The sequence below is a fragment of the Tachyglossus aculeatus genome, chromosome 16, assembly GCF_015852505.1.
Source record: "Tachyglossus aculeatus isolate mTacAcu1 chromosome 16, mTacAcu1.pri, whole genome shotgun sequence".
Classification (NCBI taxonomy): domain Eukaryota; kingdom Metazoa; phylum Chordata; class Mammalia; order Monotremata; family Tachyglossidae; genus Tachyglossus; species Tachyglossus aculeatus.
This window is the reverse complement of record NC_052081.1, coordinates 14,777,913-14,801,859: the sequence shown is the minus strand read 5'-3', so window position 1 is coordinate 14,801,859 and position 23,947 is coordinate 14,777,913. Positions and strand designations below refer to the sequence as shown.

Genomic DNA, 23,947 nt, shown 5'->3' with positions numbered 1-23,947 from the left:
GGACTGTCTCTATATGTTGCCAACTTGTACTTCCCAAGCACTTAGTACAGTGCTCCGCACACAGTAAGCGCTCAATAAATATGATTGATTGATTGATTGATTATTACCTTAGTCTTCAGGTATACATTCCATCGTATTTACTGAGCACTTACTGGGTGCAGAGAACTGTACTAAGTGCTTGGAAAGTAATAATAATAATAATAATAATAATAATAATAATAATAATGGCATTTATTAAGCATTTACTATGTGCAAAGCACGGTTCTGAGTGCTGGGGAGGTTACAAGGTGATCATAATCATCATTATCAATCGTATTTATTGAGCGCTTACTGTGTGCAGAGCACTGTACTAAGCGTTTGGGAAGTACAAGTTGGCAACATATAGAGACAGTCCCTACCCAACAGTGGGCTCACAGTCTAAAAGGAGTCACCAGGTTTGCGCCATTTGTCTGCTGCATGGGGATGGGGCACGGGCCTGGGAGTCACAAGGTTTGCTGCCACTTGTCTGCTGCATGGGGTTGGGGCACGGGCCTGGGAGTCATCATCATCATCATCAATCGTATTTATTGAGCGCTTACTGTGTGCAGAGCACTGTACTAAGCGCTTGGGAAGTACAAGTTGGCAACGTATAGAGCCAGTCCCTACACAACAGTAGGCTCACAGTCTAAAAGGAGTCACAAGGTTTGCTGCCATTTGTCTGCTGCATGGGGTTGGGGCACAGGCCTGGGAGTCATCGTCACCATAATCAATAATATTTATTGGCGCTTACTGTGTGCAGAGCACTGTACTAGGCACTTGGGAAGTACAAGTTGGCAACGTATAGAGACAGTCCCTGCCCAACAGTGGGCTCACAGTCGAAAAGGAGTCACAAGGTTTGCTGCCATTTGTCTGCTGCATGGGGTTGGGGCACGGGCCTGGGAGTCACAAGGTTTGCTGCCACTTGCCTTCTGCGCGACCCCGGGCGAGTCACTCAACTCCTGTGTGCCTCAGTTCCCTCATCTGCAAAATGGGGATGGAGACCGTGATCCCCCCCGTGGGATAGGGAGGGGGTCCAACCGAATTGGCTGGTTTCCACCCCAGCTCTTAGAACGGTGCCAGGCACGTGGTAAGTGCCTAGCAAACAAATAATAATAATAATAATGATAGCATTTATTAAGTGCTTACCACGTGCAAAGCACCGTTTAAGCGCTGGGGAGGTGACAAGGTGATCAGGAAGTCCCACGGGGGGCTCACAGTCTTCATCCCCATTTTACAGGTGAGGGAATAATAATAGCATTTATTAAGCGCTTACTATGTGCAAAGTACCGTTCTAAGCGCTGGGGAGGTGACAAGGTGATCAGGAAGTCCCACGGGGGGCTCACAGTCTTATGCTCCCCTCTCAAAATGGAGATTCCAGATCTAACCCAGACACACCCTGGACCACCACTTCTCCGCTCTGAGGGTCTGAGTGGCCAGACAGGATAAAGACAGTCTGAATTGGGTCCTCTCCCCACCATCTTGGGCAACTGGATTCCTGTCCCAATCCAGGTGGGAGTCAGATACTGACCCGGCATTCCCAGAGTTCCAAATGGCACTTGGAAGGTACGCTCCTCCAACAATGGAAATCCAGGAGCACAGAATCAGCTATCTTGGCAGACATGGGAAAATGCATCAGGTTGTCCCATGGGGGGCTCACAATCTTAATCCCCATTTTACAGATGAGGTAACTGAGGCACAGAGAAGTTAAGTGACTTGCCCAAAGTCACACAGCTGACAATTGGCGGAGCCAGGATTTGAACCCATGACCTCTGACTCCCAAGCCACCAAGCCATGATGTGTTTTACATATATATATATTAATAATGATGACTTAATGATGACTTTGGCCTTCACAGCTTCTGAGAGGGGTAACAAATCTTGCCCTCTGAGAAAGGAAATGGTACCTCCTGTATACTTAATATATACTTAAAACAGAAGGTACCATTTCCTTTCTCAGAGGGCAAGATTTGTTACTCCTCCCAGAAGCTGTGAAGGCCAAAGTCATCATTAAGTCAAGAAAGCTTGAACTACATTGTAAGCTTTTTGAGGGCAGGGATCATATCTACTAACTCTATGTACGGTCCCAAGCACTTAGAGCGGAGCTCTGCATACAGCAAGGACTCGAAAAATACCATTGAGTGATTGAAGGTTTTGAATCTATCCAAGAATAAGGGGTCCTATTAGGAAAAAGATTTAGAGGGGATAAATTATGGATGTTTAGACAGTTTCTCCCTAAAAGCAGCAGGAGAAGCAGCATGGTGTAGTGGATAGATTACAGACCTGGGAGACAGAAGGTCATGGGTTCCAATTCTGGCTCCACCACTTGCCTGCTGTGAGAACTTGCGCAAGTCAGTTAACCTCTCTGTGCCTCATTTACCTCATCTGTAAAATGGGAAGTGAGGCTGTGAACCCCATGTGGGACAGGGACGGTGTCCACATCAATCTCTCTCCCCCTTCTAGACTATGAGTCCATTGTTGGGAAGGGACCGTCACTATATGTTGCCAACTTGTACTTCCCAAGCGCTTAGTACAGTGCTCTGCACACAGTAAGCGCTCAATAAATATGATTGAATGAATGAATGAATCTGCTGGTATCCACCCCAGCGCTTAGTACAGTGTCTGACACACAGTAAGCACTTAACAAACACCATAATCATTATTATTATTAATTAAACATTAACATATATGTGAAGTAGGGTAAACACTGCACAGTTCCTCCAAGCATCCTGCGGTCACCGGGGGAGTCAGAACAGTGGGCCGGATGGACTACTGATGGGACTCGGTCAATCAATCAATCAATCAATCAATCAAGGATATTTCTTGAGCTCTTACTGCATTGCTGTTGCTCATGTTCTTATGTTCAGATGAATAATAAAGGCATTCCCTTAGGCTACACTATCTGATCAGATCGCTTACCTGTTATCGACTCCTTAAAAACAGCTGCTTCCCTTTCAGCCTAAAGAACTAGTAACCATCGATGGATGAGTGATAAGAACAAAGTGTCTTTCTAATAAAAAGCAGGCTATAAAAATGGGTCTTGAGGAAAGTAACATCTCTCGGGGCAAACCCTCCCCACAACGCCTACTCCCCAACTTGAGTGTGATATAGGGTTTAACAAGATAGTGTTCCATAAAGTCAGTGGGGCTAAGTGTAGCAGGTTTTTATTCAGAGAGGCTTTTTTAACAGAAAAAAAAAAAAAGAAATCTACTACCATATCTCCTGGGGCCACGATCTTGTCAGATCTCAAGCTAAGCCGGACTGGGCTAGGTTCCTACTTGGATAGGACACCTTAGTTCTCCACTCAGGTGCCAGAGGAAATGGTATTGTTGAATCAACAGATAGTAGTCCCTAAGGGAAACTGATGACTCAGCACTCTGCCAAATGATATTAGGTGTTTTGAGGTACCATATTTCAATAGAGATGTCAAATGGAGGCCCCACCCACTTAGTCATTCAAGATCTTTTCATAAAAAAACAAAGGTTTAGCCTGGAGTCCTGGCTAAACTTCTTACTTTGTCTCTAGCATCTTCCATTGCTCTAACTAGGTTCTTTTCTATCTGCCTTTTCATTCCCCACCTCAACCAAAAACCCTATTTAACTCTTGAAATAACAACTTTCTTATAGAGTGGAATTATGTCAATCTGTGATTCCAGAGAGGGCAGGCTTTCGATCATGGATGAAATGATCTCCCGTTACTGTGAGTAGCATAACAAAAATAGCTTCTCGTTGTCGAGGTTACAAAAAAAAAAACCAACAAACAAACAAAAAACTCCATTAGGGATACAGGAATTTCCTATACTATACCCCAAATTTCACTTTCCTTTCTTCCTGGATGAGAAAAGTGGTCAAGTAGATTATAGTCCTCTTGGGACCCATGTAATAAACTTGTTCATTTTTCTTAATCAATTGAAGGAACTACGAACTAGCAATTTATCAAAAGGATACTGGAGCTATGTACCAATCTGCCCTTGGAAAATCCTATACATTGATTTGGATTGCCATTAGTGAAACAAATCTGTATAACTGAATGAATGATTCAATCAGTGAATCAGTGACATCTACTGAGTACTTACTGTGTGCAGAACACTATACTAAGAGATTGAGAGAGTATAATACAGTTAGTAGACATAATCTCTGCTTTCACTACTTCTGCTAGCTAAGCAGCATGCAGTCCAAAGACTTAAGAATAGGCAAATAAGTAGAAAGCCAAACCAAGAAAAAGGAAAAAAATGGCCCAAAGTAATGGCAGATGTACTTCAAAGTGAGCAAATGTGAGTAATGCAATTAAACAATTGTATTTATTGAGTGCTTCCTATGTGCAAAGCACTGTACTAAGTGCTTTGGAATGTACAAATACAATGGAGTTGATAGACAGATTAAATCCAGAGAAAAATGATCCAAGTACCAATCAATCAATGGTAGTTAGTGAGGCCTTTCTGTGTGCAGTACACTGAACCAAGCACTTGGGAGAGTACAATAGAGTTAACCGACACAGTCCCTGACCTCAGGGATCTAAGGGCTTTAAGCTCTCACTTACTATATAGGAAGAAGATCATGGAGTCAATGTTCACTTTTCTCTTAAATCATCAGTTCACTGTGGGGCAACAACCAAAAAGGCCAATGAATCCTTTGGCCAGTAGTAAGTCCTTCACAGACTAAAGGATACTGAGTCGTATCAACACACCCTCAGATTAAACTACAGGTATATAGGAGAACCATAGAGTAAAACTTCTTTATGACTGGACCTACTATGGACTCTATAGTCTATTTCTAGAATAGGTCCACCAATACCATTGGGTTAGCATTCATTTTGGCTTGATTAACCAATGTAAAGCATTCTGAGCTTTATAATAAGTAAATATAGCATCGATTTTCTAGGATGTCTTTGGTAATACCCAAAGAATAATGCAATTGCTCTATAACCAGGTTGATGTTCTCATTGTTCTCAGACTAAGAAACCTAATACATATTTAAATTACTTTCCTCATCAATCAATCAATCAGTGGTATTTATTTGAGCACTTACTGTGTGCAGAGTACTGTAGTAAGTGCTTGGGAGAGTACAATAAAACAGAGTTGGTAGACATGTTCCCTGCCCACAATGAGTTTTCGGTCTAGAGGGTGTCTGTTCTTTTTTCTAGTTTGAAAGTAGCTTTCTGTGTTCTGAGAACTCATTCATCCTCTTTGTCATATTTTGGGACATTCCTCTAACCACCCCAGTCTCCACTACCCTTCTGTTAGAACTCACCACTTGAGAAACCAATGATCCCTTCTGTAAATTGCTCTTCCCTGCCTATTAGTGTTACCACATTTCTCTGCACCAACTTTGCAATGCTGAAAGCTGCCAATCTTCCCTGGCCCCTGGGCATCTGACAAAGACCATCACACTCTCTGGCAACAGCAGCTCATTAACCAGATTGCCACGCTATGGGTTTCCCCACCCTTTCGCTATGTTAATGCAGCTATTTGCGGTGCAAGCGTGCGGGTTACTTTGAAAGCTGTCAGTGGAAATACTAAGGACTTTCCTGGATAAAATAACTCCCTGTAAAAAAAATTTTTCAAAATAAGAGTGGCATTCCCCTTCCCTTCTCCCTAGATTTTATAGACAAGATAATAAAATTTTGATTGCTATGACACATTTACAGGTGTCCATTTGGAGAGTTGGGATCTTAAGCCCATATATCTTAATACTTTGGCAGTAAGGGGCAGAAGTCCTGGTTTAGAAATCTGTTTAAAAGTTCAATATTCATTTAAAATACAGTGCCTAAGAGTTCATCAGGAATCCCACCAGAACCCCCAAAAGTAATCGGAGTATCAAATATGCCACTGACCTCAGGATTTAGTCTTCACCAAGGTTCAACGCTGTAAGAATTTTATGGCCAATTTGAAAAACTCATAAAAATACGTTCCCCAAGAAGACTTTGAAAGCCTTAAACATTGGAGCTAAGTATCGGGATGGGGACAGATGCCTAAAATAAATATCTGAATGTCAATCATTAAACATTCCAATCACAGACATTTCCACGAACTGAAAAGCAACCCATCTATAAGATCCTTTTGGACAGGGATCATGTCTACCATGTCTGTTGTACTTTCCCGAGCACTTAGTACGAGTGATCCACACACAATATATGTTCAATAAATACCTTTGCTTAATCTATTCTAAACTCAAAAATATCTAAGTTGAAGAAGCAGACATAGTCAACTTGACATTCAGCTTTTTCCATTCAAAAGGAAGAGACCCTGACCATTTGACTGGTCCAGGCTCTTCCACTGGATACAACATAAGAGACTCCCAAAACTCTACTTTAGGTGCTACCAACTTCTTTGGATGAAGGAAACAGGTTAATCCGGGTCATGGATAAAACCTCCTCCATTGGACTTCCAGGGGTGGTATCTTTTGGGATTCTTCCTACTCAGCAAAAGAAGCCAAAACAATCTGTTTGATCAATGACTCAACTATCACCATCATAACATTTGTTGAGTTAATGTTTTGATGCTAGGCAATTTCAGATTATTCGTACCTGGAATGTCTGCGTTTCTCTCGATTCTATGCTGAAAGGGCTGCAACACAAACACGTGATTGGATGAGGTGAAAGAGATACTGAGAGAGGGGCTTTCCCAAATCTTCTGAACTATACAGAGAAAGGTGCTACAGGAGGCTCATGGGGTTTGGAATTTAAACATTTTCTATTCAGACGGGAGAAATTGAAATGCCAACTAACTTCACCTGGTTGACGTTCGTGCCAGATTTTCATCCGAGGCTTCCCATGCAGAATGGAGGAGGATGATGCAACCACCACTTTTATGTAACTACTTATGAAACATTGCAGCAATTTATTGGAGGTGACAAGAGGAACTGAGGACTGCAAATGGATTAGACTACAACAGTGAGACTTGATTTCAGAGCAAGTAGTCATCAGCTGATCTACCCACTTCTCTACTTTCATCTCTGTTTACCCCTTCATGTGAAGACTGAGGGAGAGATTTTACTGGTTAGGGGCTTCTACATCTTTTGACTCCCAATCACTTCACTTCCAATTGACTGACTTCTGAGCTATTTTACCTCCGGGTCACTTCAATCCAGAGGAGTGGAGTGAAATGGTGACAGTACATAAAATAAATATATATGAGTGGCATAAAAGAAATGCATTGGAAGGCTGGTGGAATGCTATTTCACTTATCTTCTCTAATCAGCGTGGCCTAATGGATAGAGCACAGGCCTAGGAGTCTGATGGTCATGGGTTCTAATCCTGGCTCTGCCACTTGTATGCTGTGTGACCTTTGGCAAGTCACTTCACTTCTCTGTGCTTCAGCTCCCTCAGCTGTAAAATGGTAATTAAGACTGGGAGCCCTATGTGGGACAGGGACTGTGTCCAACCTGATTATCTTGTATCTACCCCAGGGCTTGGAACAGTGCCTAGTACACAGTAAGTGTTTAACAAATACCATAATTAATTAATTAGTTAATTTTCCCACGGTGGAGGCTACTGGAGGGTGTGATGGGGACCCAATAGGATGGTGGGAAACTCCGGAGAAAGGATGGCTTCACTTGGGCAGGAGAGTGGAGTCAAAATACTGGGAATCAAATGACCAGCCATGGGATAAAGCTATATATAGAATGTCCCCTAAACTGGTAGACAAGCCTATATTTTGTCCTACTACCAAATCAAGTCTCAAAATACGAACTATTCACAAAGCAGCATGATACAGTGGATAAAAGACAGACCTGGAAGCCAGGAAACCTGTGTTTTAATCCAGACTCTGCCACTCGCCTGTTGTGTGACTTTGGACAAGCAGAGGGCAGGGAATGTGCCTATTTAGGGTTATATTGTACTCTCCCAAGTGTTCAGTACAATGCTGTGAACACAGTAAGCATCAGTAAGTACAACTAACTGACTGGCTTAATTTCTCTGCACCTTGGTTATTTTATCTGTAAAATGGGATTAAATACTCATTCTCCCTCCCCACTAGACTGTGAGGCCCCTGTGGACTAGAGACTGTGGCTAATCCGATTGTAGTTTATCTTCCACAGTGTTTGGCATATCGCAAGCACTTAGCAAATACCACAGTTATTGCTATTATTTGCAAAATATTGACAGGAACAATCATGAACTCTAGCTGTGTGGAAAAACAGGACACACAGGTCTTCAAGAAGCTTCTTTGTATTTAGCATTAATTACAGTGATTAGACCACAAGATGTTAGGCACTGCTCATTGGCAGAGCTGACTGTGATATTTGGCTAGCAAGTATCTTAAAATAATAATAATAAAAAATGTTGTGCCAAGCATTGTACTAAACGCTAGGATAGATACAAGATAATCAGGTCCCAGATGGCGCTCACAATCTAAGTAGGAGGGAGAACAGGTACTGAATCCACGTTTTGCAGCTGAAGGAACTGAGGCACAGAGAATTTGCCCAAGGTCACACCATAGGAAAGTGGCAGATTTGGGTGGGATTAGAACTCAAGCGCTTAGTACAGTGCTCTGCACATAGCAAGCGCTCAATAAATATGATTGAAGGAACTCAGGTCCCCAACCTATGATCTTTCTACTAAACCACCCTGCTTGTGGGAGATAAAACTGAATATCAGAGCAAACAGAACCAGGGAGGGGAAATATGGATTATTCACATTTTTAAAGAATCTTTTCTTCTGGATGCCCCTTTTTCAGTACCAAATTCTCCATGAGATCTGCATATATTACAGTCCCTTTCAACATCAAAATTGTTTACTAGGAAAGAGAATCTATTTTCTTTTAGGTGCTTTCAGGGCTTATGCAGATAACCTAATGTTAGAAAAAGCTCCCTTTTCAATTTGTGGTGACAATCTGTAAAGATACTGTGTATCCTTCCGCTGCACTACACACCCTGTTACCTTGTCATTTATTAATTCATTCAATCATATTTATTGAGCATTTACTTTGTGCAGAGCACTATACTAAACCACTTGGGAGAGTACAACAGTGAACAGACTCATTCCCTGCCACTCAATGCTCTCATTAGCACTAACAATATCTTGAATTGGTACAGTGCTTTCATTTGCCCAGAGTATTTGGAAATAAACTCCTCAGAGACAGGTGACTATGTCCACCAACTCTATTTTATTGCACTGCCAAACACTTAGTTCAGTGCTGTACACTAGAAGCAGTGTGGCTCAGTGGAAAGAGCACGGGCTTTGGAGTCAGAGGTCATGGGTTCAAATCCCGGCTCCGCCAACTGTCAGCTTTGTGTGACTTTGGGCAAGTCACTTAACTTCTCTGTGCCTCAGTGACCTCATCTGTAAAACGGGGATTAAAACTGTGAGGCCCCCCCCACATGGGACAACCCGATCACCTTGTAACCTCCCCACTGCTTAGAACAGTGCTTTGCACATAGTAAGCGCTTAACAAATACCATCATTATTATTCTTATTACACATAAGGAGTGTTCAATAAATAATACTGATTGATTGATCAAGTGAAATGAGTGATCACATTTTATTCTCACAGAGTACCCCGGTGATAGGAGAGGCGGCAATTATTATCCACATTTACAAATAAGGAAACAAGCTCAGAGAGGTTATGTAACTTGCTCAAAGTCAAACAACAGTCCAGCAGTAGAGCTGGGCTATAGAACCCAGGCTTCTTGACTGTTCCCTTGGGTCACCCTGACCCTATATTAATATCACAATGCTGAATTCATCAACATTCAAGAATGACTGGTTTCAAATGGATTCAACCTATCAACACTTTCCATCTCTAGCTGTTCAAGTCCTCCCTGCAAGATAACCACCCTTAGATGAGCTCCCTTAAAACATGCTCTTTCTTGAAAAACTGTACAAAATGCATTTTCTCCAAATACCTTGCTCATCGTAGCCTTAACACCCAAAACACTTGGAACTTCACCGTGATTCTAAATTTAACTCATCATCAGCTACTGGATCCAGCACGCCTCCACATTCAGGGTTAAATTCAGAATTTATAAGCCTATCTCCCACTCATCATTTTTCAATCCATCAATTAATTATAGGCACATACTGAATGCTTACTTGGTACACAGCACTGCACTGACCACAAAAGAGGGTACAAAAGCATTAGTAGACACAGACTCTGTCCTCAAGGATTTTTCAATCTAGCGAGGGGGCGGAAGACACTAAAATAAATGTCAGATAGGGGAAGCAATGGAATTTTTTTTAAATATACATAAAATTGGTATCTGTGATGGTGGGAAGGGGTGATTTCTTAGAGATTAGTTTCCTCCTCTGGACTGGTATGGCCCTCCCTCTTCATATCTTCAACTTGTATTTCCAAAGCGCTTAGTACAGTGCTCTGCACACAGTGCGTGCTCAATAAATACGATTGAATGAATGAATATCTAACAGGAGATCACTCACCCCACTTTCAGTGCCACATCTCCTTCAAGAGGCCTTCCCTGACTACAACTTTCTTTCAAATTCTCCCATTCCCTTCTGCCTCACCATCACACTTGGAATTGCACCTTTTATTCACCCCTCCCACAGCCCCATAGCACTTATGTCCACATGCATAATTGATTTATTTTTATTAACATCTGTTTCCTCCTCTAGACTGCAAGCTCACTGTGGTTGGGGAACATGTCTACCAACTCCGTTATATCAGACTCTCCCAAGTGCTTAGTGCAGCACTCTGCATTCAGTAAGTGCTCAATAAATATGATTGATTGACTGAGGACTTAAGTGTATAGGTGACTCAGAAGTGTTGCAATGGAAGTACAGGGAAATAGGGAGGGGGAGAGGAAAGGTTAGTCAGGGAAGACTTCCTGAAGGAGACATGATTTTAGAAAGACTTTGAAGATGGGGAGAGTACTTGTCTGCTGAACATGAAGGGAGAATGAGTCCCATGCAGGAGGGAAGCAAGAGACCAGTACTGAATGACACTTCTCTAATGGTTTTCTTTTCTCAGAGGCATTAAACCAGTATTTCTCTTTTTCACTTGAGCCAATTGTTCCTGCAGCCAGGGTAAATTCTTCACTAAAGCTGTTCCCTAAAACTCTTCCTTTGCAGACTCATTGCAAGGATGTGACTACACAAGCTGAAACCCTCAACCTGATAAGAGATCATTTAAAGGAAGTAGAAATGTTTAACTGCCCTTGAATTTCAGTTTCATAACAGACACTGTTTTCTTTGAATCCATCCTTTCTGGCTAATGTCATAAAAGTCATAAACCATTCAGAAGTTGTACACATAATGACAGTTTAGTACAATGGTTCCGTGTGTGATATTACGGTGTGGTGCCTATTCTCTGAAATACGCACCAAAAAAAAATTATACTTACTATAATGTGTTGATAAGGATCTATAGAGGACATTTTGGGTTTCGCTATGCTGTTCAAGAATCGTCTTTATATTTCAAACGAAGCCTCTTCCCACTTCAAAGCTCTCTCTCCAAGTACTGTAGCTGGGTTAAACCTGCAAAATAAGCAATCATTATTGTTAAGATATATTTCTTTCAAGCACGCCTCCACATTCAGGGTTAAATTGAGAATTTATAAACCTACCTCCCACTCATCATCTGTTTGTTCTTTTACATTCAGGGTTTGAAAACTCAGGCTTTAGTGAAACCGCACAGCATATGATTTCTAGAAAATATATCTGTCCACTAGAGACAGGGTGGAGTATTCATTCATTCATTCAATTGTTTTATTGAGTGCTTACTATGTGTAAAGCACTGTACTTAGCGCTTCGGGGAGTACAATATAACAATAAACAGACACAGTCCCTGCCCACAATAGAGCTACCAATTTCCACACTTATTTGAGCTAATTTAGTGAACAATTATTCTGGGTTTCTTCTGGTAAAATGTGATGTTGCATAGAAAATGCATGCTTTGGAGGCACACTCTTTCGAAAATCACACCTAATTTTATAAAAATAGCAATTGTCCATTAACATATACCTCTGTTGGCTTTGCTTCAGGGAACAGAAGAATGATTAAAGGCCGATTCTCATTCAAAAGGTTTTCAATAAAATATATTTGAAACCTTTCTTTTGGGTCTGTTCATGGAATAAATGCATTTGCCTTGGATTCACACTCAGGTGTCACTTCAATGCTGACATATGAAAAACAGGGTTTTACACATTCACAGAAGAGAAATGACTTCAAAAAACTGAAAGTCATTTTATCCTGCAAGATCTCACTATTGGTTTTCACCACTGTTCTCACAATGACAAAGCTGAATTAGCACAGAACAGTGAGTTGCAGCCACTTGAACTGCTTTGCCGATGCTATCGTAGACTTTTTTTAAAAGAAACTGAGGCTCCTGCAATATTAAGCACAGGCTAGTGGAAAGCACATGGTGCTTTGGAGTCAGGGAACCTGGCGTGGCCTAGTGGAAAAAACATAAGCCTGGGAGTCGAAGGACCTGGGTTCAAATCCCAGCTCTGCCACTTGCCTGCTGTTTGACCTTGGACAAGTCACTTCACTTCTCTGGGCCTCAGTTACCTCATCTGTAAGATGGGAATTAAGACTGTGAGCCCCATATGGGACCCTGGACTGCTTCCAACCTGATGAACTATTACCTACTCCATCACTTAGAACAGTACCTGGCATATAGTATGTGCTTAACAAATACCATTAAGGAAAGAAGAATTTCCTCATCTTTAAAATGGAGATGAAATACCTGTCTTTCCTTCAGCTTAGACTGTGAGCCCCATGTGGTTCAGGGACTGTGTCCAAACTGATTATCTTGTCTCTACTCCAATGCTTAATACAATGCTTGGCACAATAATAATAATAATGGCATTTGTTAAGCGCTTACTATGTGCAAAGCACTGTGAAGAATTACCTCTGGGTAAACAGGCAGTAGAAGCAGTCTTACTCTTTAACAAAATTAAATCCTTCTTTATTCATATTTTTAATATTTGCTTCCACATCTTATACATTTCAGGGATTTGTATGACTCTTGCTTAAAATGTGGCTAGACAGGCATAGTAATTACTTTCAGATGTTTAAGAAAAGAACTGAAGTTAAATTATGATCCAGCCAAAAGCATTTATCTAGGTATGTGTGTATAAACATTGTACATATATATTATTTTTACCAACACAAGGTTTTTGTTATTATCCTCTGTTAGAAAGTTCTTGTTAATCACATTAAGCTCTTTGAGGGCAGGGATCATAATAATAATAATAATAGCATTTATTAAGCTCTTACTATGTGCCAGGCACTGTACTAAGCGCTGAGGTGGATACAAGCATATTGGGTTGGACACACACACCGTCTCAATCCCCATTTTACAGATGAAGTAACTGAAGCACAGAGAAGTGAAGTGACTTGCCCAAGATCACAGAGCAGACAAGTGGTGGAGTGGGGTTTAGAACCCATGACCTTCACTCCCAGACTGGTGCTCTATGCACCACGCCATGCTGCTACCAAATCTATAGTATCAATCAATCAATCAATCAATCAATCATATTTATTGAGCGCTTACTGTGTGCAGAGCACTGTACTAAGCGCTTGGGAAGTACAAGTTGGCAACATATAGAGACAGTCCCTACCCAACAGTGGGCTCACAGTCTAGAAGGGGGAGACAGAGAACAAAACCAAACATATTAACAAAATGACATAAATAGAATAGATATGTACAAGTAAAATAAATAAATAAATAAATAGAGTAATAAATATGCACAAACATATATACATATATACAGAGCTCTGCACATAGTAAACACTCAATAAATATGTTTGATTTTTCCTTTTTCTCCGTTGCTCCTGTTCTCTGAGTGATAGCAAAATGCACACCCACGGAAATGTAAGATTGTGGATATTCAGTGTGGGCATTCATGAAATGCAAATTCATTTGTCTCTAGACTGTAAAATCCTTGGGAGCAGGGAACACGTCTACCAACTCGGTTATATATTGTTATATGTGAAAAAGAACAATGAAGGCTGGAACCTTTCTCTATGTATAGTTTTGTATTAAATGTATAGGAGATTCAGTGCCCTTTTATGGTAGAATCAATCAATCAGATTTATCGAGTGCTTACTGTGTGCAGAGCATTATATTAAGTGCTTGGGAGAATAAAACAGAGCTGGTAGACATGTTCTTTTACCTCAGGGAGCTTATGGTCTAGAGGAGGAATACAAGCTAATAATAATAATAATAATAATAATAATAATGGTATTTATAAGTGCCAGGCACTGTACTAAGTGCTGGGGTGGATACAAGCAAATCAGGTTGGACATAGTCCCTTGTCCCACATGGGACTCACAGTCTGAATATTCATTTTACAGATGAGGTAACTGAGGCACAGTGAAGTCAAGTGACTGGCACAAGGTCACACAGCCGACAAGTGGCAGAGCCAGGACTAGACCCACGTCCTTCTGAAATTCCTGCTCTCCCTCTTACTTAGACTGTGAGCCCTGCATTGGGCAGAGACTGTGTCCAACCTGATTACCTGATGTCTACCCCAGTGCTTAGAAAAATGCTTGACACATAGTAAGCGCTTAACAAAAACCCTAAAACAAACTAACAAACAAGTGTAGGGTGAATATAGGTGCAAGAAAATACTTGTAAGAGATCCAGAATTTGTATTATTAACCATGAGAGAGAGTTGAGACATGGGATAGAGTGCTCCTCCCAATCAGGGTCCTCTTGTCAGGATGCCTAAGTGCAGTAAGTGCCCAGATTATAGTAACTGCCCATGTAAATGTCTTCCCTCATTAGATGATCACTGGGGCCTTCGCTGGCCACTGAGAAGGTTGGTAGCCACCTTCAGATCCTGAGAGTCAAAAAAGAATTTTTAATGAATTAGAGAAAACCACAAACCTTTCATCCCTGTTGCAGTTTCAAAACCAAAGGAGGAAGTTCCATGCATCGACAGTGAATGAAACATGCTTTATATGTTCTAGCTTTTATTCTTTGAACCGATCCCATATGCCTTCTTGGAGAGTTTGTTCTAAACACCACGGCTGTCCACCCAGAATTGCATGATCAAGGGGAAGAGGGATTCTAACCCAGCATTTCAAACTCTGAACACTTTAAAGGGTTACTAAACTGCTCCACAGTTTCAATATTACAAAAAGAAAAAAATAACTAGGTTACACGGTTTAAGTAACAATAAATCCACATTTATTACCAAGCCACTTCCAATACATGGAGAAGGAATTAAGCCACTGGCATTTTTTACATTGACTTTCCCCCTTGGTCAGCAATAGGTCTCAACTGAAATGGCCCCTCAGCTAGAATTAAGTGTCTCTTTACTGAAGAAAGAGGAATGAAGGAAATAGTTGTCTAGATCAAAGGTCGGATGTGAGGCAGGGACTGTGTCCAACCTGATTTACCTGTATCTACCCCAGTGCTTAGCACAGTGCCTGGCACATAGTAAGCACTTAAGATATACCACTATTATTATTATTATCATTATTTTTATGCCAGTGACCAGCTATATCCATTTCCTTCAGACAAGCCGTCTCATGTCATAGCACTATTTCCCCTGAACCAGTGTACATCAAAGTTGGGCCACGAGCTCTGACCATGCCATTGGTCTGTCAGGTAGAGAGAAAAAAGAACACCTCCAAAGAGCTCTTCAGAGAAGAGATCGTGGCAGGATAGCACGGAGGAATCATGAAAGAACAAGTGACTGCTCCTTATTGCCTCCTGATCAAGTGGGTTGAACTCCCCCTCGAAGCCCAAGATTTCCACCCACCTCCCAAGCAACAAAAACCTGCACTCATTGAGCAGTAGAGGAGGTGGGACTGGAATGGAGAAAGAGTTAAACAGGAAGGAGGTACTCACGTTCTTAGAGATTTCCCCAGTATAGCAGCAGTTCTACAGGGAAAATCCCCGGGAATCAATTATAAATTTATGAAAAGTTGCAGACTCATCCCTTCCCTATCCCTGAGGTGATTATGTGTCAGGGATCTGACTCAGCCTCTACTTTCCTGGTTTGCCAGTGTCATAGTTTGGAATATCTATATTTCTGTGGAAGTAAAAGATAATATCTTGGTTCAGCTGAAAATTAGAAATGAAAAGAAATATAGGCCTTCCTTCAACTGTCACTTGAAAGTTGTACTGGACTCTGGTTCACATAATATCAAAAGTTAAATGTTTTTAAAACCACAGGTCTCTATTGAATTCAAAGAATTAGGCTTCCAGCGAATATGAGTGGCTCAATCTTTCCCATTTTATTTGACCCTATATAATTACACAGCTTCCTGGACTTTAACAAGGGGGAAATTTGGCCTATATGCTTGTCAGCTCATAGTCAGCAAGGAATGAAACTGGGCATCATTTTGTGTGATTCTGGGTTTCAATTAATATTTATTAATAACTCAGAGGGTGAGTCCCCAAAAGGTCTTTTGGTTTGATTGTTTTCCTATGGGATAAGCTGAAGGCATGGAAAAATTCAGCTAAGAAGCCCAGAGCCTGTTCCAACATTTCTCTGCTCCCTTTTTTTATTCCCTTTACTCCCCTCAGGGACAAAAGAGAGAAGGGGCTGGTCTAGAGGTGAGGCTGAGGAAAAAAATAGTGAGAGAGAATAGGGGAAAAATGGAGGAATAATGACTCATAAATTAAGTGGCTCAACATTTTCTGTCTTTTAAGGGAGCCCCACACCACCCCATCCGAGGTTCTCATCACTCTGCCTGAAATCTTTGACCCCTGAGAAGCATTTCTTCCCAGGGGGAACCTACCTCTTTTCTTCTTCCAATAATAATAATAGTAACAGTTGTGGTACTTGTTAGGCACTTACTATGTGTCAAGCACCGTATTAAGAGCTGTGGTAGATCCAAGATAATCAGGATCCATGCAGGGCTCAAAGTCTAAGAGGGAGAACAGGTATTGCATCCCCATTTTGAGGCACAGAGAAGTTGAGTGATTTGCCTAAGGTCGTACAAGCAGGGATGTGGTGGAGCAGGGATTAGAACCCAGGTCCCTTGATTCCCAGGCCCATGCTCTTTCCACCAGGCAATGCTACTTCCTATCCCATCAGCTCTTATAATCAGTGGCATAAAGGGAGTAGATCTATGACCAGATGATCTTCCTAAATGCATTCATCATGCTCAGTGTTTCATGAACACGAATGACTTCCTCTCCAGGTGAATTACTGCAGCTGGACAAATATTTCCTCATCGAGAGGATGATTCGGAGTTATCACTTCAATATTTCTACCTTTCCTTCCTCTCCTTCAGAGAGTGTGAATCATCCTTGGCCAAGATCTTCCACCATGTCAATCAATAGATCAATGGGTGCAGAGCACTGTACTAAAGCACCTGCATTTGTTTTCCCTTTTTATTTTTGTCAGATTTGAGAATATCCTGAAACATGTTTTCTTTTTCTCCATTCTCCTATGAGGTGACTTCCTTGGTTAATTGGTAATCCAGGACTTGATTTGAGAATGTCCAATAAATTTCAGGCTAAGTTGTTTTTGTGACAATTATCAGAATTATCTATTGTTTTACATTACAAACTCTTATGGGAAAATCTGTACTTTAGATTGAATTTCTCTTCTATATTTACAGAAAATGTGTGCCAAATAGGAATAAAAATGTTCGCCTTATGTTTGTGAACTCCAGAAGTAGTAAATAATAAAAAACTGCATAGGGTGGGCATTATTATTTGTTGTTCTAAAATGAGTTTTCTTGAACTGCTCTAAAATAGGGGATATATAAAGTGTTGTCCTTAGACTATGAGGCTGGTGACTTGTATGAAAAAGATGAATGAACCTCATGCCCTTCCATCAAACCTTATCCTTTCAACCCTTCCCACATCCAAATCAACATTCAGCTCTCCTTAAATTTCAGATGAAAATTAGCTAAGGGCAAAATAATGTATGAGGTTTAATTAGGAAGTAAAAAAGTAAAGAGGGTTAACTAATCTGTAAAATGGGGATTAAGACCTTGAGCCCTACATGGGACATGGACTGTGTCTAACCTGATATCTTGTATCTGCCCCAGTGCTTAATACAGACTGGCACATAGTAAATATCTAACAAATATTATATTTTTTTAAAAAAGTGCTGGAGTGATACAAAATAATTGGGACAGTTCCTATCCATGAGGAGTTACCGTCTCACAGGGAGTGAAAACGGTTACTAAATCCTCATTTACCAATTTACAGATGAGTAAACTGAAGCACAGAGAATTGAAATGACTAGTGTCTACCAACTTTGTTATATTGCACTCTCCCAAGCATTTGGTACAGAGCTCTGCCCACCATAAGTACTCAATAAATACGACTGATTATCTGATTGACTTGCCCGAAGTAACACAGCAGGGAAGTAGCAGAACAGAGATTAGAATCCAGGTCCTCTGCTTTCCAGCCCTGAGTTCTTCCCATTAGGTCACATCTGCCCCTTCTCCTGCTCCCCAAATGAGCTGCTGATGCTTGTACTGCTACTGTTGCTACTAAGAGCTACCTTCCCAAAGTAACCGAGGCAGAGGGAAACTGTGCGGGTGTGTGGAGTGGCCAGTGAAGAGGCAGCAGAATTAGTCCCTTAGACAACATCAGCAAATGAAAGCAGCAGCTCCAGCCTCAAACAGCATGGGTGGCATTGCTGAAGGAAATAAACAGCAAGGGAAGGGCTATCTTTCTGCTGCCTTTCTCTCTCTCTATCTCTCTCTCCCTCCTCTTTCTCTCTGCTTCTCTGTTTTGCTAGCTCTTTGTTTATCTGCCAAAGCTTGGCCAGACAGCCTATATTAGGCTCCTAGCTCATTACCAAACTCATAAACCCCAGCTGAAACCAGAATTCTTAGGGGTTCCATCTGCCATTTCTCAAGGCCTAAAATTTAGGAGTGTCCAGCGCCAATAGGCTAACACTGCTTACTCTCCTTTCTTTTTCTGGATTTACAAAGTACAACAGAATTTGACAATGTCTAAACCTTTGTAAGAGCTTAGTAATGTCAAGAAGCGACAAGGTCCACCAAAGGAAACAAGATAGCCCAATGAGGTGGTTTTGCATAGGAAATGACCCTGAATGGCATTCTCTTTGTTCTGTTGCTAAATGCTGAAGCAAATTGATAAGGGGCATCTATTGTTTGGGTCTGAGGATTTAAAAACATACCAAGGCAAAAGAAATCTTGATTAATCTATTTTATTTATTCAATTTATAATCTACCAAACAGGATTATATTTTCAGATTAAATTTGGTCACTAATCTGAGGGAAAGGAGTTACCGTACAGCACATATCAGACAACTAACTTTTAAGGGCTCAAAATTTGGAATAATGGGTTAAATGATTAGACATCAAGTGACGAATTTATTCATGCTCTTTATTTTGGCATGACCTTTAGAATCAAAAGCTGATTGATTAAAGCCAGAGCTGTGAAAATTAAAGATAACTTTAAGCAATCTGCCTAGGTGATGATTTTGGCTTTTAGGGAAGGAAATTTTTATAAACCATTTCAAGTTCCAAATAAATTGTAAAACAGTTCTTCACCGTACATAGAATTATCAACAGCCTGGGATTCAGAAGACTTCGGGCCTGACTTATCTCAAACCTGGACACCAGGTGTCTAGACCGTGTCTAGACTCTAGACTGTAAACTCGTAGTGGGCAGGGAATGTGTTTATTTTGAGAGTGCCCTCTCTCAAACACTTAGTACAGTGCTCTGCACACAGTAAGTGCTCAATAACTATGATTGAATGAATATGTCTTTAGACAAGCCTCCCTCCCCCTGTAATTTTCCCATAGTTAAGTGGGAGCCATCTGCGAAATATGAGACTTTATTTTTAGGAAATAAATACAGAAGGGACTATGACTAAGCAATGTCTGTTTTCTGCTGCATGGGTATGTATTAACATACACTAGATGTTCCATTCACTAAGCAACCTCATTAGTTTCCTTGTCTTGGATAATCATTCCCATGCAGTTTTCTCCCTTCACTCAGCTCTCTGAGTTCCAATATCCTATTTTTGCATTTCCACATGTCTCTCCACTCCCTCAAGCTCCAAATGGAAGATTGAAACCCTTCATCATTCATCATTCTCCTAACCCTCCCAACCATCCCTTAGCCTGAAGATATAAATTCAATCTGCTCAATCCTTCACTCTTTGTCTCCCCTACTTTCATTCTAGCACTTAAATTCCACGGCTTTCTGCTGCCCAAATCTTCCAGAATCACCTCTTTATCCCCATTCTTTCCACACAGCCCCTTATTTGGGCTCGGGACCCTTGAGATAAAAATTCAGTCTGCTGAATCCCTCACTCTTTGTCTCCCCAACTTTCATTCCAGCACTAAATTATACTGCTTTCTTCTCCATGGGTCTTTCAGAACCACTTTATTCCCATTCTCTTCTCACAATCCTTATTCAGGCTCCGGACATCTTAGGAGTTATACACTAGATGGAGAGCTTCTTGAGGGAAAGGATCATGTCTCACCTACTCTATTGAATTCTACCCTCCCAAGACCTTAGTACAGTGCTCCACACACAAAAAGTGCTGAATATATACCACTGACTGACTAATTGAAAACGCCTTCATCTCCCTGCCTCTCTATATACCACTGACTGACTGATTGAAAACCCCTTCATCTCCCTGCCTCTCTATATACCACTGACTGACTGATTGAAAACCCCTTCATCTCCCTGCCTCTCCCACTTCCAGTCTTGGAATTGAAGGGCCAGAAGGGTCATGAGGAAGAGCCTCCAGCCTCCAGGCAAATGCACATCTAAAACCATCCAGAGCAGTTAATCATCTCTTCTCTACCTCCAAGGGTCGTCCAAATCAACTCTGGTTAAATCGTTTTTCACCTCTTCAACCTAATCTCCTCCTCAAAATGATCCACCCTCTCATTCATTCGTTCAGTAGTATTTCTTGATCAGGTAAAGTGTACAGAGCACAGAACTACGGACTTTGGCGAGTACAATAAAATGGAAGCATAAAGACCCTAGCCCAAGGAGCCTGAAAAAGAATGGTTCTGTATTGTCTATATTTCCCTCATTTAATTCCAAAGCCAGCTTACTTCACTAATGAACCCATTCCTGTCTGCTATCTGCTCCCTTCCATCTATTCGACTTTCTCTTGCCATCCTTCCTCTAGATCTCCCAGTCTCCCTAAAAGGCGCAGTGCATTTCTGGTCCCCCAATTCATTCCCAATTGAATCTGCCAATTTGAACTCTTCTTACACCTGTTCTGCTGCTCACTACAATCAATCAAACAATTATATTTACTGAATGCTTACCGTGTACTGTACTAAGCACTTAGGAGGGTATGGTAGAGCTGTTAGATATGACACTTGCCCTAAAGGAGCCTACAACCCAGTGGATATCTTCCAAGCTGAAGAGAAGCAATATGGCCTAGTGGATAGAGTATGTGCCTCGGAGTCAGAAGGACCTGGGTTCTAATCTCAGTTCCGCCACTTGTCTGCTAAATGCTGGGATGGATACAAGTTTATCGGTTCAACGCACTCTATGTCCTACATGGGGCTCAGAGTCTTAATCCCCATTTTATAGATGAGGTAACTGAGGCACAGAAAAGTGAAGTGACTTCCCCAAGGTCACATAACAGACAAGTGGTGGAGCTATGATTAGAACCCAGGTCCTTCTGACTCCTAGACCTGTGTTCTATATCCACCAGGCAACACTGCTTTTCCCCTCACGGGCAAAGAATGTGTCTGCTAATTCTTTTGTACTGTACTTAGTACAGTGCTCTAAACCTAGTAAAGCACATGCTAAATACGGTTGATTGATCAATTGTTGTATATGCAAAACTGAGTAATGGGATGGAAGTGAAAGGAACACCTTGACTTCAGCTTTGGTACCCGGTGAGGACCAGAAAAAGAGCAGTAGCAGCCAGAGTGTCCTCTTCTTCCACCTGCCAGCAGGAACGAGAGGCTGAGAGACCCTCTCTGGTTAATAACAATAACTGTGGTATTTGTTGAGCTCTGACTATGTGCCAAGCACTGAACCAAGCAGAGGGGCAGGCACAAGATAATCAGGTCCCACATGGAGCTCACAGTCTAAGCAGGAGGGAGAACAGGTATTGAATCCCTGTTTTGCAGCTGAGACAACTGAGACACACAGCAAGTAAGTGGTGGAGAAGGAATTAGAATCCAGGCCCTCTGACTCCCAGGCACAATCTCTTTCTTCTAGGCCAAGCTGCTCCTGGAAGGCAGAACTAACTGTGGCTGCTCACCCTGGCCCAAAAGCTACATGGGCAAAGCCATTAGCTCAGTTCCCTCATTGCCAACACCATGGAGATTATTGTATTCCTTCGTTCCCAAGGAGTTGGCACTTATGCCAGCTGCAGCTCAAGTTGGCTTCCTCTTTCACTGTAAAGTCCTTCAGGAAGACAGGAAACAGCTGGTCACCATTTTCAGTAAAACTCTCATACGTTTTAGGGTGTCATTCCCACTAATCCTATCTTTACTCCTCCCAGCTTCCTAATAATTGTAGTATTTGTTAAGGGCTTACAACGTGCCAAGTACTGTTCTAAGCTCTAGAGTAGATACAAGATAGTCAGGACAGTCAAGGTCCCTGTCCCACACAGGACTCACAGACTAAGTACAAGAGAGAACTGATATTTGAATCTCCATTTTGCAGATGGGGGAACTTAGGCAGAGAGAAGTCGGGTGACTTCTCCAAGGTAGGTAAGTGGCAGAGGCAGAATTAGAACATAGGACCTCTGACCCCCCCCCCCCCCCCCCCCAACAGGCCCACGTTCTTTTCATTAGGCTAGGCTGTTTCTCTAAATAATGACAGTTCCTTTAAGCTATACTCGAAAGGATTCTATTTCACAAATCTTTAAAGAATTTTGTTCCCTCTGTGGAAATCTCCGAGTTTTCCAAGTCAGGTGGAATACGTCCAAACTTAAAATACCTGGTGAGGAGGTGGGCAAAGCTGATTATTTAAGAAAATGAACCTATGATTCTTAAATGCTACTCTGCTAGTCATCATTATGTTTTGTCCCTTTAACACTGTGTTTGCTCTGAGTTCTCTAGAATTTTAGGGCTTTTTTTCTAGCATTTGTGTTTATCCTCAGGCTTTTTTCCCCTTCCCCCATACAGTGACCTTGAGCTTGCTGAATATTATTTTTTTCCAACTGCTTTTCCACTGGGTCCCTTTCAGTTCCTTTATTTAGTTAGCTACAGCATTTATTAAGTGCTTTCTAGGTTAAGTGTTGGGGTAAATACAAGATAATCAATTTAGATATGTCTAATTGCATTGTTCAAAGAAAATGCCTCTGTAATTATTATTTAGCATTGGTATGCTCGTACAATTTGGAAGTGCATCACACTGAGATTCATTATTAAACTCTCACATCAAGCGTGCCAAGTTACACTACGGAATGGCACAGGAACTTGGATTGTAACTCAAATCCCTAAATCTTTGATCCTGGATTCTCAATGGAATACATGGGGATAGGAATGGGAGGTGGGGATGGAAGCCAGGGGAAGGGTGAAAGTTCATTCATTCATTCATTCAATCGTATTTATTGAGTGTTTATTGTGTGCAGAGCACTGTACTAAGCACTTAGAAAGTACAATTCAGCAACAGATAGAGACAATCCCTACCCAACAATGGGCTCACAGTCTAGAAGGGGGAGGAAAAGTCTTTTGGGAAAGTGTTTTCAATAAATCCATCATATTTATTGAATGCTTACTGTGTGCAGAGCACTGCACTAAGCACTTGGGAGAGTATGACATAACAGTCTGTAGATGTGTTGCCTGCTCATAAGGAGTTTTTTGTTACCTTAAAGAGTTTCCCCTCTGCAGAGAAAGTAACCTGTGTCTATTCAGACTGCATATTGGAGCTTGCTGTGGGCAGGGAAGGTATCCGTTTATTGCTATATTGTACTTTCCCAAGCACGTAGTACAGTGCTCTGCACACAATATGTGCTCAATAAATATGATTGAATGAATGAATGAATGAAAGGAAAATAAACCAACTTAAAGAATTTGCGAGTAATAACCATAAAAATATTTCATTTCCCAGTTGCCCGATATGCTTCGCTAAAACTGAACCACCATGGCAAAATGT

The 23,947-nt window shown here is 41.4% G+C and overlaps 1 protein-coding gene across 2 annotated transcripts in view; it reads right to left on the bottom strand.

Annotated features, from left to right (window-relative positions):
• Positions 1–23,947, bottom strand: part of PLA2G4A (phospholipase A2 group IVA) — a 124,983-nt gene that overhangs the window by 88,320 nt on the left and 12,716 nt on the right. For both annotated transcript variants that reach the window (XM_038758438.1, XM_038758439.1), the window contains exon 2: positions 11,308–11,440. In XM_038758438.1, the coding sequence (XP_038614366.1) occupies positions 11,308–11,340 (33 nt within the window). In that variant the 5' untranslated portion in view covers positions 11,341–11,440. The remainder of the gene's footprint in view (positions 1–11,307; positions 11,441–23,947) is intronic.